The sequence below is a fragment of the Ruditapes philippinarum genome, unplaced genomic scaffold (assembly GCF_026571515.1).
Source record: "Ruditapes philippinarum isolate M1 unplaced genomic scaffold, ASM2657151v2 ctg4695_1_1_1_1, whole genome shotgun sequence".
NCBI classification, from domain to species: Eukaryota; Metazoa; Mollusca; class Bivalvia; order Venerida; family Veneridae; genus Ruditapes; species Ruditapes philippinarum.
In genome coordinates, this window is record NW_026860924.1 from 112,044 (window position 1) to 131,538 (window position 19,495).

General features: G+C 33.4%; 1 protein-coding gene across 1 annotated transcript; it reads left to right on the top strand.

Annotated features, from left to right (window-relative positions):
- Positions 1-5,147: 5,147 nt before the first annotated feature.
- Positions 5,148-6,167, top strand: LOC132713936 (cannabinoid receptor 1-like). Its single transcript, XM_060696640.1, has one exon. The coding sequence runs from the start codon at positions 5,148-5,150 to the stop codon at positions 6,165-6,167; it is 1,020 nt and encodes a 339-aa protein (XP_060552623.1).
- Positions 6,168-19,495: the final 13,328 nt, after the last annotated feature.

The following is a 19,495-nucleotide window of genomic DNA, read 5'->3' on the forward strand; positions in this document are numbered from 1 at the left end:
AGCACCACACAACTACATTTTATATACAACCACATCACTACGTTTTATATACCACCACACCACTACATTTTATATACCACCACACCACTACGTTATATATACTACCACACCACTACTTTTTATATACCACTACGTTTTATATACCACCACACCACTACATTTTATATACAACCACACCACTACTTTTTATATATCACCACATCACTACGTTTTATATACCACCACACCACTACATTTTATATACAACCACACCACTACGTTTTATATACAACCACACCACTACATTTTATATACAACCACATCACTACGTTTTATATACCACCACACCACTACATTTTATATACAACCACACCACTACGTTTTATATACCACCACATCACTACGTTTTATATACCACCACACCACTACATTTCATATACAACCACACCACTACGTTTTATATACCACCACACCACTGCGTTTTATATACAACCACACCACTACGTTTTATATACCACCACATCACTACGTTTTATATACCACCACACCACTACATTTTATATACAACCATACCACACCACTGCGTTTTATATACACCACACCACACATTTATACCACTCAACCACACCATCGTTTATATACAACCACACCACTACGTTTTATATATAGCACCGCACCACTACGTTTTATACGCCACCACAACACTACATTTTTATAACTGAGTAAAACAAATAACACTATTTAACTATTATATTAATTATGTTGACATATATATGATAAAATATGTAATTATGATAAAACCAACAACATCCATTTATCAACTAGCAAAATTTGTTTGTAACAGAAGACTGTAACAAAATCTAGCTTTCTATTGTTAAGCATTATACTGACTGTGATATAATGGTGGTGATGCCTTGTTCACAACAATAATTAATATAGCCTTTCGACTTTACATAACTAGATCGATAGCATTGACAACTTTGGCTGACTTTTAAAGTAACGGAAGTTTAATTATTGTTTGATCATATAAAGGTAAAACAGAATACTGTAATTATTGTGATACTAGTTTTATATTCAATTCAAACGTTTCTTTTGCAATTAAGTAAATACATACTTATAGCAAATTACAAATGATAGAAAAATACTATTGAGGCTGATTATTCTAAAGCCGTATGTAGTATGTCTGCTTAATTCAAATATCATGATTTTAGTTCAGCGGTGAGAGACCGGTGTGTATACGATGTATATTTGAGCCGTGTCACGACAAAACCAACATAATGGGTTTGCGACCAGCATGGATCTAGACCAGCCTGCGCATCCGCGCAGTCTGATCAGGATCCATGCTGTTTGCTATCAGTTTCCTTACTTGTAATAGGGTTTGTAAGCGAACGGCATGGATCCTGATCAGACTGTGCGGATGCACAGGCTTGTCTGGATCCATGCTGGTCGCATACCCATTATGTTGGTTTTGTCATGACACGACTCAAATGTATTTCGTTGAGAAGGTTTTGTAATGTTTCTGGCGAATAAGCGAAAACAACTGCATCGTCTATATGTCTATCCAATTGCCAATTTCTTTATATTTCTCAGATCATTTGGCTTACATGACAACATGAGGTATAACAATATTTTATATCCATGGCAACAAAGACAAACAAACAATATAGTGTATACAAACTGATTTTACAATTATTATAATATTTATCATTTCGCCGACTAATAAGGTAACCCAATAGATCATTTAAACTCTATTTACATAAACTGAGAAATGATTTCTCTACAAAGAGGCTATTAGCATATCAATAATGGAGGTAAAAAGAGAATTTCCTTTTTACAAGACTATACATGGCTTTCATGCCTTGTTTAACCATTTGTTTCAGCATTATATTCTAAATGAACGCCTAGATATTTTTTCTAATTGATGCCTATTTTACATGAATGTATAATTCATACATGTCGTTCTACTTTTAGAAGTTTGAGCTTCCATTCATTACAATAATTCGCATAAATTTTCAAAGCATTTTGAATTATTTCATCTGATTCCATAACTGTATCATCTGCATAAAATATGACAAAAAGTTTACACAGTTTCACATCGTAGAGTTCATTTGAAATAAATAAATACATTCAATACCTTCGATAATACTTTAAAAAATTATACATCTAGAAAAAGAGTAGAGGCGAAAATATTCACATTGGCGGACAGCTTTTGAGCAAGAGATAAAAAAGTTCAAATGTCTCTATTAATATAGCATTAGCATAAATACTATTCACTACTTTTTTTAAAAAAGGACCATTTATATTACATGCATACATTTTACTCTTTATTTCCAAACGGGTGTAAAAGCATTTTTCAAATCAATAGAGGCACAGAAAAAAATATGTTTACCTAAGCGAACAGAACAATCAAAGTTTTTAAAACAATATAAACAAATATATCATCTTAAGTCGAAAAACTTTTATCTAACACCATTTAAGATATTGCCGGCTATAACTAGTAACATATTGAAATTCGTAATCCGAGTAAAACATTTAGACATAATCAGTCCCGCAAACATTGGGCGCCAAATGGCACAGGGTTCGAATAATGTGCCGCTTGACCGGGACGCAAACCCGGAACCCTCGGAACACCATTTCGTGGCTCTACCGACTGAGCTATCCGGCCGCTTACACGTCATCTCCTCCCCCCCCCGATTTTTGATTGGGTTTTACGTCAGACCGACACAGTATAGGTCATTTGGCGACTTTCCAGCTTTACTGGTGGATGAAGACGTCAGGTGCCCTTCCGTGCATTATTTAAAGCACGAGCGGGCATCTGAGTAGAACCAACGACGTTCCGTAAGCTAGCTGAATAGCTTCCTCACATGAAAGAATCCAAAGTCCTTGTCGGGATTCGAACACACAGTAGTGAGGGGCAAGTGGTTTGAAGTCAACGACCTTAACCACTCGGCTCCCTCCCCAAAATAGTCAGTTCTAAACCTTGACATACAGGGAAAGCTCAGTCGGTAGAGCCACGAAATGGTGTTCCGAGGGTCTCGGGTTCGCGTCCCGGTCAAGCTTCACATTTTTCGAACCCTGTACATGTAATAGAAACTAGTGACAAAGTTAACAATTGTTTTTTTAATTCTCCATAGGCCGCTGCTCAAGGTCACACACACTGAGCTTGTAAAGTTAACATTTTATATAAAAATGAAAGAAAAATAATATAAATAAAAAGGTCGGCAAACACGCCTATATTAAAATGTTGCCTACTTTGTTTCAACTGGGCAATATAACACCAGTGACCTTAAGATCAAAGATCACCGGCTTCAGCCAAAGTCAATATTGAGTCCAATTCTGAATTTAGAAACATCAACAGATAATTATGTAATAACAAAAACTTCAATGCGGTACTGTAAATTAAATAATTTTATGAACAGGCAACATAGACCTATTTTCAGGGTGATTAAATTCATCCAAACAAGAATACTTTACCACATGACGAGAAAGAAAGATTAAAATTCAAGAATAAATTAAACCAATGACACAATATTATGCACAAAAATCTGGAAACAAAGTGATCCCTCGGAAGCATTAATCACAACAAAATTACATGAAAATTACAGACTCGGTTTGATTGAGTCTGTACATGAGGGATAATGAATAAATACAACATCCCTGCAACACCCCACCTAGCACCGGTTTGAGCGGTACTCAGTTCTAAACACTTAATAGTGCCGGAATCAATGATCCCGAAGGACCAGAACAATATAACAACACTGAAGTGAAGAACGGGGCAACTTTTTACAGCTACCATACAGCACTTGTAAGAAATCTCTATTAAACTGAAAAATTGTATAACTAGTATTAGCGCTTATACTGCAGTAAACGATAGCTCATGTCCAGAGCCTAGCCGGTCTGTACCACCGTCTAGTCTGACAAGATTAAATATTCACCAAGTTGAGGGTTAATTTATAACATATAGATTTTGAAAATATAAATTAATACACTAGGGGTGATCATGAATTTCACTGTCAGTATTCGGTCTTACATGTATATCATAATTTGTTGCATTTCCAACTTTAATTTACAATTTATAATATTAAATCCGTTAATTTGCTTTTTTCGACTGGTTAAGATTTCCTCGACACACTTACTAGTTTTTAATGTAATCAGGTGCCAATGTGTGTCTGAAATGCACGGAGGGGCACAGAGGTCTTACTCCATCAGTTAGCCGGTAAGTCGCCATATGACCTTTATATATTATGTTGGCGCGACGTAAAGTCCAACCTAAATGAGTAAATAAATTGAAATGTTATATTCAATTTAGAGTTAATATATAGGGTTTTGCAATATTTCAAGAGCACGTAGAGAGATATTGATAATTGAACCGAGAAATATATGCCGTACAATTTACAAGTTTACAGAATCATGAAAAAATTTCAAAACGTACGCCAAAATGCTGTTGCAAAGCTTTATCAGGATATATGGATTATACTTAAAGTAAAACACCCAGTATTTTCCTGTTAAGCATGAAATGAAAATTTAAAAGACACAAAATCTATAAAATATATCTATTTGGACACTGACATTTTTATTATGAATATTGCTTTTGCCACATTAACAGATAATGGTGATATTTATTTGCACATTTTTTTTTCCATCTTTTAATAAGTTTGTTGTCTCGAAACGAAAATCAGACAAATAAGCAACCATGGTTATACATTACTTTTATATAAACATTTATCATCTACCAAAAACTATCTGCCTTTTTCTACCTATAACTATCTCCCTAAAAAATTCTACAACACGCTGATTTTACGTTAGTGACAAAACGGTACCATATATGGAGTGCCGGACTATTTTTTTCTACGTTGGTTCCCATCTTAGCAGTGTATTACATAGTATTTGGAAACGGGAACCGATGCATCTGCGAGCGTTGCCACTCTTGAAATTTTCCTATATATTTGCTTATAAAATAGCTAAATTGAGTCTCTTTATGACTTGGGTTCGCGAGATATCTATTATCCGACGCTGCTCGTGGCAAATCACAAAGCTTCAGACAGTTACTACAACGTAATATTCCATATTTATTTAACACTAATTAATTGCGCAAAAAGCAAAAAAAGTTTTTGGTAATATTCTCTTTTGTAAATAATAATACTGTAATAGAAATTAAAATGAACGAAATGGATTTATGCGCAAATTTGAGTGGTTTCATAAATTCTTCAGATGCAAATTCGACATCGGCATCAAATTGTGGAACAGAAGATATTTACAGTGTGAATGTAGTCACACATATTTTGAATTCAGTGATTTCGGCTCTTGCGATTTTCTTCAACGGCCTCATCACAGCATGTTTATTAAAGCATCGCTCAAAATTTCCAGAAGTTATTTTTCAGCAGACCCTGTGCCTCAGTGTAACGGACCTTATTGCCGGCTCCACTTCAGCAACATTTGGGCTTATGCTAATCGAGAGCATTAACCGAAGTTTCAAGGCATGCGCAGCAATATTTGTGCTGGAAGGTGTTCCACGACTTGCCGTGATAATCAATCTCTGTTTCGTGTCCATTAGAAGATGGATAGTTTTACGACATGCTTCAAAGCCCAGTCGAAATACACGGAATATCTCGACCACGCGCACAGTTCTGTTTGTACTTGTCCCTTGGATAATTACATGTCTTATGTTGATACCAATCATACAAATAGCGGTTACACAAGAAACAACGGAAGTAAACGGATGTGTTTCCATCACGGTGTTTAGAAAAGATAATACCGCTTCCTTTTACGCGGGGTTTACACTCGTTTCTCTGTTGATGCTGACGTTATTTTATACAGGATCAATCATTGCTTTGAAACGTACTGGAAGACAAACTGCAAATGTTCACCATGGCCGTAACCAACGTTTACAGCAAAGGGCGTTTAAACACTTGGTAGGAGTATTAATAGTGGCAAATATCACGACACTGCCGTTTGTGGTATCTATTGTATTGTCAGCTTCGAACATATTTAGAAACATCCAACTGCTATATCTTTCCAGTCGTATTCAGATGCTGAATTCTGCAATCAACCCAGTTATTTATAGCTTTCATATCACCGAATTAAGGACTGTCATTAAGGAGAGTTTAGCACCAAACAGATTACAATGTTGCAGTTGCAATGGAACTGGAGATGTGCAAGCAGACAACACCGAAGTTGATCGGTATTGATCAGAGACGGTTATATTTGAATGTAATGTTGTTCAAAAGTGAGGTTATTAAACCCCGAGTTGCGATTATGGGACAATAGAATGTGACAATGCTTCGGCTCTAGGTTGTGTTGAACAATTGCATGTACTTCGTAAAGCGTTAATTATTTGGAACTAATCGTTAACATAAAGCAAACGTGCTAATTACAAATGCTGACTAGGTTCTTACAACTACGAAATAAAAATGCGTTTCGTTTCGCATCGTAATGAACACTAATACACGATTGAAAACAACAGTTACCATTTCCGTCCACTTAGGCCAAATGTGCGTAAAAAAATAAGACAACTTCGAAAATTTGCTAAAATGAAGGATTCTACTTTGACCATATAATACAAAGCTATTTTATGAAGATTTCGATGAATTACCCAGTATTTGAGTCTGGCAGGCTTATGTGATATTCACATCGGCCCCATGCCGTAATTATGAATTATTAGTCGAGTCAATTAAAAGGCTTATGATCATCATACAATAACTGTTTTTTTATAATTCAAAAGTGTAGATCTACATGAAAAGAACCTTTTTCTGTTAGTGTGACATTTATTGTTCTTTACCGATTTGATATTTCTGTACATAACATTTACTTTGTTTCATTCAACACCACACTCCAAGTTCGTGTGAACTGGGACAGAAGATAACAGTCCCAGTGTGAAACAAGGAACACTAACAAATAAAAGCGATTAATTATCTAATCTAAAAGCGAGAAATTAATTTAATATAATATACACCTGCAAAATATTCGTATGACTTGTTATCTAAATTCAATTTTATCGACTTTTATAATAGTCAACCAGATATAGAATTTGATTCGAAGCACTGACGATGTGTTTCATTACTATTAAATTCATATGTAACATGTTTTGTAAAGCGATGTTTAGTGTCTGTTGTACTAATTTTTGTGGGGTGGTTTAAACTTCTGTTTCCTGTTTTATGGTATTATCAAAATGCAGTTGCTCTCAGTTTATCTGAAGCGAATAATTTTGAGTTTCTGAAAGCAAGAGAGTCACTATGGTCCAGAAACGCTTACCTTCACTGAACTGCTAGAAAAGGTAATTGTTTTTCACTGTTAAAATCAGTAATTATGTCATATAAGATTTATCATTTTATACCAAAATTAATCTGCTTTATTTTTAAAATGTTTGTTCAATGCTTTATGGCAAATATTTAAGGTCTTGGCATTCCAATACCATGTGAGAGGACTTTAAGCGTGGTTTTCTATGTAAATCTATATAAACTAGGCGACCCCTTGGGTAACGACCAATTTTGACCCTATATGTGCATGATTCATATAACTTGAGATATCTTAACTCTGGGCATTATTTTTTTTCAGAGATGTACCAACATTTTACTATACAAGTCTATGTAGTTAAGGTTATACTAAGCCAATATCTCTTTTTATAATATATACGGTAATTTGAATTTGTCCAGATATATTGTGGTGTTATGCGTTCATATTTGTCTTTTAGTATTTTGTTAAGGGTGGGTGATTTAATTAGTTTTGCAAGTAGAGTTTTGGATGATGGATCTTGTAGTGGGACCGTCAGACCATGATACTCTTGTCAACGTTCTATGACGTTTATGGAAACGTTGGTTGTCGCCAATGGTAGCTGGGATAGCGCCCGAAGAACGTTGCATGAACGCCAGTGAACGTCGGTAATCGCCGGGAATCGGTGGAGAACGCTGGTCCAGATAAAAAAAAGTTTTGAACATACTCCGACCAGCGTTCTTCAACGTTTTAAATCAAACGCTGAAAAACATTTAAGAACGTTCACGGAACGTTTAACTAACTTTCGCCAAGCGATGCACACGTTCGATAATCGTTAGCCAGCCGTTATTCGAACGCTACTTGGTTGTTACTTCGTTTGCTTTGCACTGAACGACTACCTCGCGACCTGTGAACGACCGCTGAAACGGTCCTTAAGCGCACAAAACGTGTGACTTAAGTGAAACGAACGTCCTTTGGCATCCATTGAGCGTCATTTGAGCCTTATTCGTCCAGGCATATGTAAAATGCAAACTTCATTTGATTTTGAGCTATCGTAGAAAACACCTTGTATGGATGATCCTGAATTATTAAGTATGCTATATTTGTTTGCTATAGCCAAGTATCAAGTAAATATACTGAACCTAAACATTGCTGAGGAAATTCGCCCTCCAGAAAGAAGACCCCAACGAAGACGACTACAGTGTTGATATAAAAACGTCAACGGGTTTGTCATGTAGTAGAATCCCCCTTCCAACCTTTTTGTCTTAGCGTCATGATGCTGACTATTCAAACTTACAAGAACGACTGAAATCACTATAAAATTCACAGCGTTTTGTACCCGTTTTGCAGTAAAAAATAACACGCCAGCAAGACGCTCTTCTGTGGTTATTCACGCGTTAGTCATGCGCTATCAACGCTCGACTGACGTGTCAACGCTCGTCTGACGTGGACAAATAGTTCGTCCCGCGCTAGTGGCACATGAGCACATGCATATGGGCTTCAGGGGTAACTTACTTGGTCAGTGTTACACTTTTTTTTTGCATGTTAGACACACGCAAGCTGTGCGGTAAACACATGTTAATCACTCTTAAGATGTGTCAATTGCATTCAAGAACGCTCAAAAATTTAACAATTGAAACGTTCAGAGAACGCTGACCAGAACATCATGGTGTGACGGGCCCATAACTCTGAACACTCCTTGTTATATTCTAAGTTATAACACATTCTTTGAAATTAAAGTTGACTCATTTATTTCGTTATAGAAATATTTGCACTTTCTTTTTTTGACATTTATATTAATTTTTTACAAGGAAGTGGCTTGCCTGGTATGTTTATATTTATTTATTCGTGATATTGTTCCATTGTAATTCGAATTGTTGTTTAATATGTTGTATTATGTTATTTTTTTGTGTGAAATGCATTTGTCTTGTAAAATATTTATTTGTAATGTGATGCCTTATTGTTACTTTATAACAGTTTTTCTTTCTTCATAGAATAAATATATATTGAAAATCTCATTGGTTGTTATCTTCAAAACCCCACAACTAAAATAAGTTACCCCAAGGACGAGCCATTTGACTAAGATCCACCTAGCAATGCTACTTGACAAACATCTAAGCTCTTGATATTTTAGTTTCACAAAAAGACTTCAATGTATTTTCCTACATATGTTAACAAAGTGATCCCGGATAAGGGGTCATTTTGACCCTATGGGAATGATTTATATACATTTTGTGGTGGTCCTAAGTTCTGGACATTGTAGTTACTGAGAATAATATGTTTAATAAAATTATAATTTGAATCTATTTTTAGCTCCTGTGACCTTTTTTGTAGCATATTATCACCAATTATACAACTTTTTTGACAATCTTAGGGTCATTCCTGTCAATTTTGGTCAAAATCTTACAAGTTAAGGACATGCAGAGTGTAAATAATGACAGACAACTGACGATGAATACTCTCATCTCAAAAGCTCACCTTTGAGTATTATGTGCTTAGGTGAGCTACAATGTGATATGGATGAAAAAATGGCCCACCGATTTATATTTTATATCAATCCCTGTGTGAAAAGATATGCATGTACATTTTGTATAAAGAATTATCAACATTGTGCAGAAAATTGTATCAAGAAAGATTCTAATTCATTAAAACAAGTTTGTAATTGGTAAATGAAAAGAAACCCAAACTATTTGAACATTAAGTGGTCTGTTCCAAAATTTGAAATCAACCTGTATGAAATGATATAGGATTTGTATACAAATTATAATTAAAATCCTTAACTCCTTAAAGTTATTGTGTTTTCGAATCCATCGCAAAATAAATGTGTAAGTAATAATTTAGTGGTACAAACCTAAATTATCTGGAAACTCTTGACAAAAATGGGACATAACTCTGTAAAACTTTAGTGGCCTTGAAACAATATACTGACAGACGGACAGAGAAGCAAACTCCTATATATAACCCCCTAAACCTCGTAGATTTGGGTACAATTAAATGTAGTAAATGAAATTCATAAAGTAATAGCAAGGGGACATAACATGTAAAAAGTACATGTATACGCCAGACAGGTTCCATGGCTTTTTAAATCGGAGGAAATTAAAAAGAGGATAAACATGAAGTTAAATTAACGCCGTTGACGTTGTCAAAGTGCTCCATGACGATGTATATATATTGTATGTAAATAAGTATGAAAATACAAACGTAAGTCACATTTCAGTAATTTTTGATAAATGTGTTTGCTAGATATGTTTATTTTTGCTGAAAAAAAATGTATGTATTGTTATACAGTAAAAAATGAAGAAGTATATCAACTTTCCGGACGTCCCTCGTGTATTCATTTCAAACGTTTTTTTTCTCTTTGGCAAACAAATCAAAACATACTTCTAGCAAATTACAAACGATAATAATACTATGGAGGCTGATTGTTTATTCTAAAGTAGTATGTAGTATGTCTGCCTTATTCAAACATCATTATCATTAGTGGTCATATTTAAATAACAGATTTGTTGTCATGCATATTTTCAAGCATAAGAGTACCGGAACAGACATTAGAAGTCAAATGAAAGATCCTGATCTGAAACCACGTGGTAGAACTTATTTCAATTCGTATTGTTTCCGAGGTTATTATAGATAATTGCCGAGGCAGTTCCGAATGTATAAACGTATTTCGTTACGTTTCTGGCAAATGAGCCAAAACAACCACACCGTCTATATGTCTATCCTATTTCCTATTTCCAATTTCTTTATATTTCTCAGATCATTTGTCATACATGACATTATGATGTAAACATGTAACAATATTTCATATCTATGGCAACAAAGACAAATAAAATAGTGTATACAGACTGATTTTACGATAATATTTATCATTTCGCCGACTAATAAGGTAACTCAACAGATCATTTAGACTCTGTTCAGATAAATAGAAGTACATATACTGAGAAATGATTTCATTTTTTACAAAGAGGCTTAATTTTAATACTGTATCTATTCACATATCAAAAGTGGAGTTAAAAAATTTTTGCTTTCATGGCTTTTGTTGCATTGTAACCGAGTTATCTGAATAAACTCAAATACAATAAGTCAACACAGTGTATATTCAATTGTCGTTCAGTTTAATTATTGTTTTTTTACTAAATAATTCATTTACAGTATTTCAACATTTATTTATAATAAAAAGTTCTAAGTCAAACATTTTAGAAAATAAGTTATAACTGCGTACCAAAATTAAGTGAGTGCCAAACTAACATTAAAACGATACTGAAATGCTAGTCCGCTCCCTGAGTATTTATAGGATAACCCACCTACGTTCTGTATTTTTTACTGTATTGTTTTCAAATAATGATACTGGTATATATAGCATACTATTATTTACAAACATATGTTGAAATACAATGTCGATGTGTTCTTTAATTATAAAATGTTAATGTAAAAATGATTTGTAAACAGTTGCATACTTTTCTCAAAAACTATTTGTAACCGTCATTCTGTTTATGGCTACGGACATTGTAAAATGTTTATCAGTATGTCTTTAGAAATAAAATCTTGAAATCTTTTATATTTGAAGTGAATTAATTAAACCCAATTCCCCGCTTTGTGACAGGTAACAAATATTTGTGACAGGTAACAAATGAACTTACTTAAATAGGGACAGTCACTTAAATTTGTATATATTTTTGTTATTCTTAGTGCTCGCAAATTTTTTAAGCCAATCACCGACGAGGATTTTTCAAATTTTCAGGTTACAAATCTTATTAGTGCTCGCCAATTTTTTTAAGCCAATCACCGACGAGGATTTTTCAAATTTTCATGTTTCAAATCTTAATAGAACAGATTTTATATAAACTGGACGTTTTATATTATAAAACGCAAGTGGGCGGAGCACTAAGCCGGTTAGAGTGCATATTGGATGTTCTTCGTAAATAAGAAAGCTACAGTCGCTTCGCAAGCTCCGCTCCTTTTTAGCTTTCTTATTTACGAAGAACACCCAATATGCACTCTAACCTATACATAGAATAGATTTTATATAAACTGGAGGTTTTATATTATAAAACGCAAGTGGGCGGAGCACTAAGCCGGTTAGAGTGCATATTGGATGTTCTTCGTAAATAAGAAAGCTAAAGTCGCTTCGCAAGCTCCGCGCTTTTCTAGCTTTCTTATTTACGAAGAACACCCAATATGCACTCTTACCAATACATAAAGGTTTTATTTTTCCAATGATGCAAAATGATTTATCCACATAGTGATTTTATAGTTTAAGAATCCATTGCTATTCAGTGTAATGTTTCGGGTTTAAAGAAGAGAACATTTCAAGGGTTTTACAGTAAAGCAAATATACCAAAAACTCTTTAAGTATTTTAGAACAAGATTAGCAATAGTTCCTTATTCTAGAAATTTTAAGTTGTAATATGCATATGAATATGAAATGAGGAGAGGAACCTATTGAGGCATATTGAACATTCTTGCAGAGTTGCATCCCTTTCATTATATTATTTGGTAGCATCTTGTAATTCTGATAAGAATGACCGTACATAAATAACTTTTACTTTGTAAAATTATGTCATTGAATTGTTTTATGTTGTTGTGTATGGATTAGACTCAAATAAAGAGTGTATATATATATTAATTATTATTATTAATATTGTTATTATAATTACTATATGACCGGACAAGCTATCCGCCTAATTGACCTACGGGTTTTAATTATAAGATAATTGAGGAAGAGCATGCTTTGTTTAGCCATTTGTTTTAGCATTATATTCTAAATTGAAGGCCTAGATATTTATATTCACAAACTATATGCACAAACTTTTTCTAATTGATGCCCATTGAACATGAATGTATAATTTATACACGTCTTTCTACTTATAGAAAAATCAAAATTTTGGCTTTCGTTTTCTTAAGTTTGAGCTTCCATTTATGACAATAATTCGCATAGATTTTTAAAGCATTTTTGATTTTTTATCTGATTCCATAATTGTATCCTCTGCATATGGTATGACAAAAAGTTTCACACAGTTCCACATCGTAGAGTTCATTTGAATTTAATAATTCAATACATTCGACAATAAGTAAGTAAGTAAGTAAGTAAGTAAGTAAAGTCTTTATTTAATGAGGCTACACATTTGGTTTCCCAATCTTCCATGTGGGCCTCAAAAACATAAATATACATAAAATATACATAATTTACATCATGGTTATACAGTAAAGTTTTCAAAATACATATACACATGAAAACACAAAATATAATAATATATTACTTTATGAAACAATAAATAATTAAAAACACAATACATATTCAAAGTACAATGCATGAACATACATTACTTTACACTAAATCTATGCAAAATCAAGGTACTTATGAAAAATTCCAACTGAATTAGGATGCTTGAAATTTTCCAACAGTTTCAGATTTACGTATGGAGAGAGTGATATTATTCCATAGTTTGGGGCCCGAGGAAGTCAGAGATTTTCTAAAAATTTCTTTTTTTGGTTGAGGTATAAATAAATCTGAATTTTTTGCTGACCTAACGTTCATGTCTTTGGTGAATAAATTGAAATTTGTTTTTCATGTACTTCCGAAATGAAGCATTGTTTAATGATTTATACATAATGACAGCTTGTTTGTATCTTATTCTTTCATCAAATTTTATCCAATTTAATTCATTAAATAATTAAGTAGATGGGGCATCATAACTTTTGTCAAGAATGATTCTTGCAGCTCTTTTCTGAAATTTTATTATATCCATAATCTGTTCATTGCTACAGTTTCCCCAGACTGTACAACAATAATCTAAATGTGGTAAGATATAAGCATTAAAGAACAGTTTTCTTGTATTTACATCAAGGTACTGTTTTATTCTTAGAAGAAGGTACAACTGAGTATTGCATTTCTTTAACGTCTTATCTACTTGGGTTTTCCACTTAAGGTTATTGTCAATATGAACACCTAATAACTTTTCAGTTTCAGTAAATTCAATTTCATGTTCTTGCAGGTGTAGTGGTTGTAATTGTTGTTTATTATTATTATTGGATGACAGGTTCATTGCTTTTGTTTTCTTTGCGTTTAGCATCATTGCATTCTGTTTGCACCACAGATTTACATTGTCAAGGTCAGCTTGGAGTTTATCATGTAAATCTTGTATAGAGAGACCTGCTGCTGTAAGAGTAGTGTCATCAGCAAAAAGATCTGCCTCTGAGGTTTTCAAATAGAGTGGTAGATCATTTATATATATGATGAAAAGCAAAGGTCCAAGGACAGATCCTTGAGGTACCCCTGATATAACTGATGCTGATTTTGATAGGTTGCCAGATACACTGACCTTCTGTGATCTATTTTCAAGATATGATGTAAACCAAGTAATTGCAGAAGAAGAAATTTGATAAAAATGAAGTTTTTGGATGAGTAACTTATGATTTACAAGGTCAAATGCCTTTGACAAGTCAAGAAAGATTGTGCCAACTAGCTTTCCATCATTTATTGCCTTGATCCAATTGTGAACAACATTTGTCAATGCAGTTTCACATGAATGTTTTGTTCTAAATCCTGATTGGGTGTTGAAAATGAAATTATACAATTCTAAGAATTGTTTTAAATGATCAGATACATGTTTTTCAAATATTTTAGAAAGTATAGGAAGAACAGATATAGGTCTATAATTATTTTTATCTGATTTATGTCCTTTTTTGTAAAATGGTGTGACCTTAGACTGTTTAAATTTTTCAGGAAACTTACCTGTTTTGATACTCAAATTGATAATAGTAGAAATTGGTCTACATATAACAGGGGATGCAGTTTTTAAAAATTTAGCACTAATGCCATCAAGTCCAGTAGCCTTTGTAACATCTAGTGAATCTAATGCTTGTTTGACTTGGCTTGGATCTATAGGTGGAATATCAAATTTTGGTGTATTTTGGTCAATTTTGCTGTTTAACATTTCTTTGAGTATATATTCATTTGTACTGGTTAGTGTTGTAATATTTTCTGTATTTTTGAATAAATTTGAAAAAAATGTATTAAATATTTCTGCTGTCTGTTTAGGGTCATAGACTGGAATTCCATTGTCATCATTAATGTAACTAGTTTGGTGGTTTTCGGCTTTTCCACTCAAGTCTTTTAGATTTTTCCAAAGCTTTTTAGGGTTTTTGTTGTTTGAAGATATCTCTTGATTAAAGAATTCTTTTTTTGATCTGTGAGAAAGCACCTTGACTTGCGATCTCCAGTATTTGTATTCCTCAATGTTATTTTTCTTTTTTGCAAAATCTCGTTCCTTTATTGCATTAGCTATATCATCTGTGAACCAATCATTTTGATTTTTTCGTTTAACCCTTTTTTGTTTATATGGAGCGTGAGAATCTAAAACTTTTAGAAATAAATCATAGAAGGTGTCAAGGGCATCATCAGGTTCTGTAAACACATCAATTAATGACCATGGTTGATTTGATAAGTCTACTAAAAAGTTTTCTGCATTGAATTTCTTTAAATACCTGTAGTTTATAGTTACATGCAATGGGCCTTTTTTTATTTTTGCATTAGTTTTCCTTGTAAAACAAATAGGGTAGTGGTCACTAATAGACATTACTGGAACAGCTGTGTAGCTTATATTCTGTGGATGATTGGTGTATATGTGGTCTATAATGGAAGAGGAATTTTGTGTGACTCTAGTAGGTTGTGTTATCAGTTGATGTAAGTTGAAAGTATTAATTATTTTTTTCCATTTAGAATTTGCTGGGCTTAAATTTATAAAATTGTAGTTAAAGTCTCCTAATAGAATGATTTCTTTGTTTTCGACATAAAGTGTATCTAAAATATTTTCAATCTGATCATTCCAGTAAGTTGGTGATGAAGGGGGCCTATAAATATATCCTACAATAAAGGGTTTTTGTTTTTCAAGCTTCATTTCTAACCATATAGCCTCAATATTACTAGAATCAAGATCAGTTCTTAGTTCACATGGTAGGTTTGACTTTACATATAAAGCTATTCCACCCCCATTAGACTTCCTATCACGTCTGAAAAGTTGATAATTATGCAAATGAATTTCATTGTTTGAAAATTTATCACTAAGAAAAGTTTCTTGAAGACCTAGTATATCAATATTTTTAAATTCATTACCTAAAAACTGTATTTCACTAAACTTTGGATAAAGATAATGTATGTTCAGGTGCATGAAATTAATTCCATTTCTATCAAATTTTACATCTTTAAGCATAAAATCAGCTTGTGATTGCATAGAGTTTTGATCTGTGCAAGTATAACTATTGAGTTCAGTACTGTTCCTTATCATATTTATATCATCTATATTATTTGATACAATATCATGTGTAGTATCATCATTTTCTTTAAGATATATGACAGTGTCAGCTACCACTTTGGATGCATCCAGGGATTCCATGGCCAAAACCTTGGTGTTGTTTGAATGTCCCTGTTTCTTATTTTGTATCTCCGGTTTGGATCCAGTTTTTGGTGATGTTGAGCCTTCTGAAAATTTACTGATTTTTCTGAAAAGTTCTGTTGCAATCCAAGGGATTTACGAATAGCTTTGTTAAGTTGTTTCCCTAATACAACTGATCCTTCATTGTTCAGGTGGACCTCATCATAGAAGAGAGTTTGATTCACTTTTCCATCCTTTAGTATAATATTGTCATTGTCGATAAATATGAATCCTTTTTCTGTACACATGTTTTTCAGTAGGTTGTTTGTGATGGATATGTTCTAAGTAGACAAAAGGTCTCTTTTCTTTGGTAGAACTGATGAAATCATTACTTTTGCCTTTGAGTTGATTCCTTGAATCGCATGAGTAAGGTTATGAAACTCCTCACAGATATCAGTTGGTTTGTCTGCATTTGATATATTGTTTATACCAGCATGTATGATGACTATATCTGCATCTGTAATTGTTTTGGGTTGCATTCTTGGGTCAGTTATAGCTGCCTGCATGCTTTTAACAGTTGCCCCACGATGGGATTTGATATCTACTGTTGTTGTATTTGTGCTCATTTTGTCTTTACGTAATCCTTTTGTCACAGAGTCACCAAGGATCAATACTTGTTTCATACCTTCGGCTTGCTGGGTATTTAAATGCCTATTTGTGTCCTTTTTCTGTTTTTCTGCATTTTGTGCACAAGTCTGTAATTCCATGTCTTGCGTTGTGATAGATGACCTTTGAGTTGTCTGTGCAGCTGTGCTTTGAATTGGTTTAGAGGTTAGTACGGTTTGTTGATTGTTTTTATCTGCCTGCTCTTTCCTCATATTCCTCACTTCACTCTGCAGTAGATACATATCAGCATTTGATGGTAAATTTTCTGTTCGTTTCTTTAATATGTCAAGAGTCAATAAGAAATCTGACATTTTCCCTTTTATATCTGATATGTCATCCCTGATCGTCTCATTATTTTCTTTTTGACTTTGGTTTGATGACACTTTTTCTCTGAGAATTTTGTTTTCCTGTTTTAAAGACTGATTGGTTTGTTTCAATTTCTGCATTTCTTCTTCAAGGATGAGTAGCCGTGCATTTAGATCACTGTTGATAATTTCAGCTGTCTGTGAAAGTTTGTTTGTTTTTGTTTTGTTTTGAGTTTGAAGGTCACACTGTACTGCAAAGTCATTTTTTTCTATAGGCCACTTGGAACTAATACTTTCAGCAGTGTCAGATTCTGTGTTTGTGCTAAAACTTGAATGTGACAGACTTATTGTGTCATTGTTCAGTTGGTAGTTGCACTCCTCATTATCTATACTGATTACTGATTTAACCTCTGTCTTCTCTTGTAAGAATGATATTTGATGTCCTTGGTCTTTGCTATTATTGAGAGATCCGTACATGTGACTGTTTACTGGAGTTGATGTCACTGTTTTTCCAAAATTAAAGCTGAATATCCCTCTCTTTTTCTTCTTTGGTTTTGGTTGAGGGTTAAATGCATAAGAAGCAAAGTTACTTTGTTTTAATTTTGCACCATTGCCTTCAGCTTTTGATGTCTCTTGAGTTGATGATAGATTTGTTTCCTGCTTATCATTGTTAGTATTTGGTGTATGTCTAACCAGTTTTGGTATGGTTGATTCATTATTTACTAAAGTAGGCTCTTGGGAAAATGCTTCGTTATAATTATTCAAGGATATTCTAGTATTATTTTGTGGTATTTTGTTTGAATTTTCTTGTGTCATTAGTTTACTTTTGCAACCCTCAAGGAAAGTGTTGATCCATTCTTTGCAGCCTGCACCTTGAACAGTCATTGTTAGTGTATTGTGATATATTCTTATCACAACTTTTTTTCCAGACATTGTTAAAGTTGTTACTAATCCCTTTTTGTCTGGGGTCTGGACCATGCTGTATTGAGATTGTAGAATTTCTCTCATTTTATCATGTGTTGATTGCACAAAGAAGGTTATTGTTATGTTATCACTTGCTGGACTAACATATAGATCAAACATATTGTCCTCTGTTAAAGTACCTGTTAAGTCGCTTTGAGAAAATCCTTCAAAACTATCCATATCAATGGAAGACTGATTAGCCATTGTTGTTGTTAACACTTAAGTCTATTAAAATTTATATCCTTATCAACACAATCTTTTGTTACTGATTAGGAGGAATGCAATGTATGCAATTTTAAGTCCTAGTTAATCCTTTTTTCCTTTTGTCACTATAAATTTTGATTAGTTTTCACTAATTTTTTATTTTGCTAGTGAATATTTTTCAATTTCAACACTATAGTTTTATGAAGAAAATTCTAAGGAATCCATAGATATAAAATTATCCAATATATTCATAATAAATCCATTTGTTTATCACTGTTTTTGAGGAGCATAAAAAGCATGTCTGTACTGCTCGGTGCAACACTTTAAAAAGTCATACGAATCATCTAGAAAAAGAGCAAAGGCGAAAATATTCACATTGACGGACACCTGATGAGCAAGAGCTAAAAACAGGTTCAATTTTCTCTATTAACAAAGCATTAGCATAATACTATTCACTACTTTTAAAACTGACCACCTATGGTATTTGCATACATTTTAGACTTATTTCCAGACGGAGTCAAAAAGCACTTTTCAAATCAATAGAAGCATAGAAAAATGATTAAACCTAAGTGTCGTATAGTTGATTGCACAGGCTAATTAGTCATACATGCTATATTAAACAAGAGGGCCATGATGGCCCTGAGGTCGCTCACCTGTATATAGCCCCCCCCCCCAGGACAATTTTTACCCAAGGGCTTTTATTTGAACAGACTTGGTAGACACCCATAAGAAGAAGTTTCATGCTAAACATCATCTAAGTTCTAGCTCATTGGGTTTTTTAAAAGAAGATTTTTA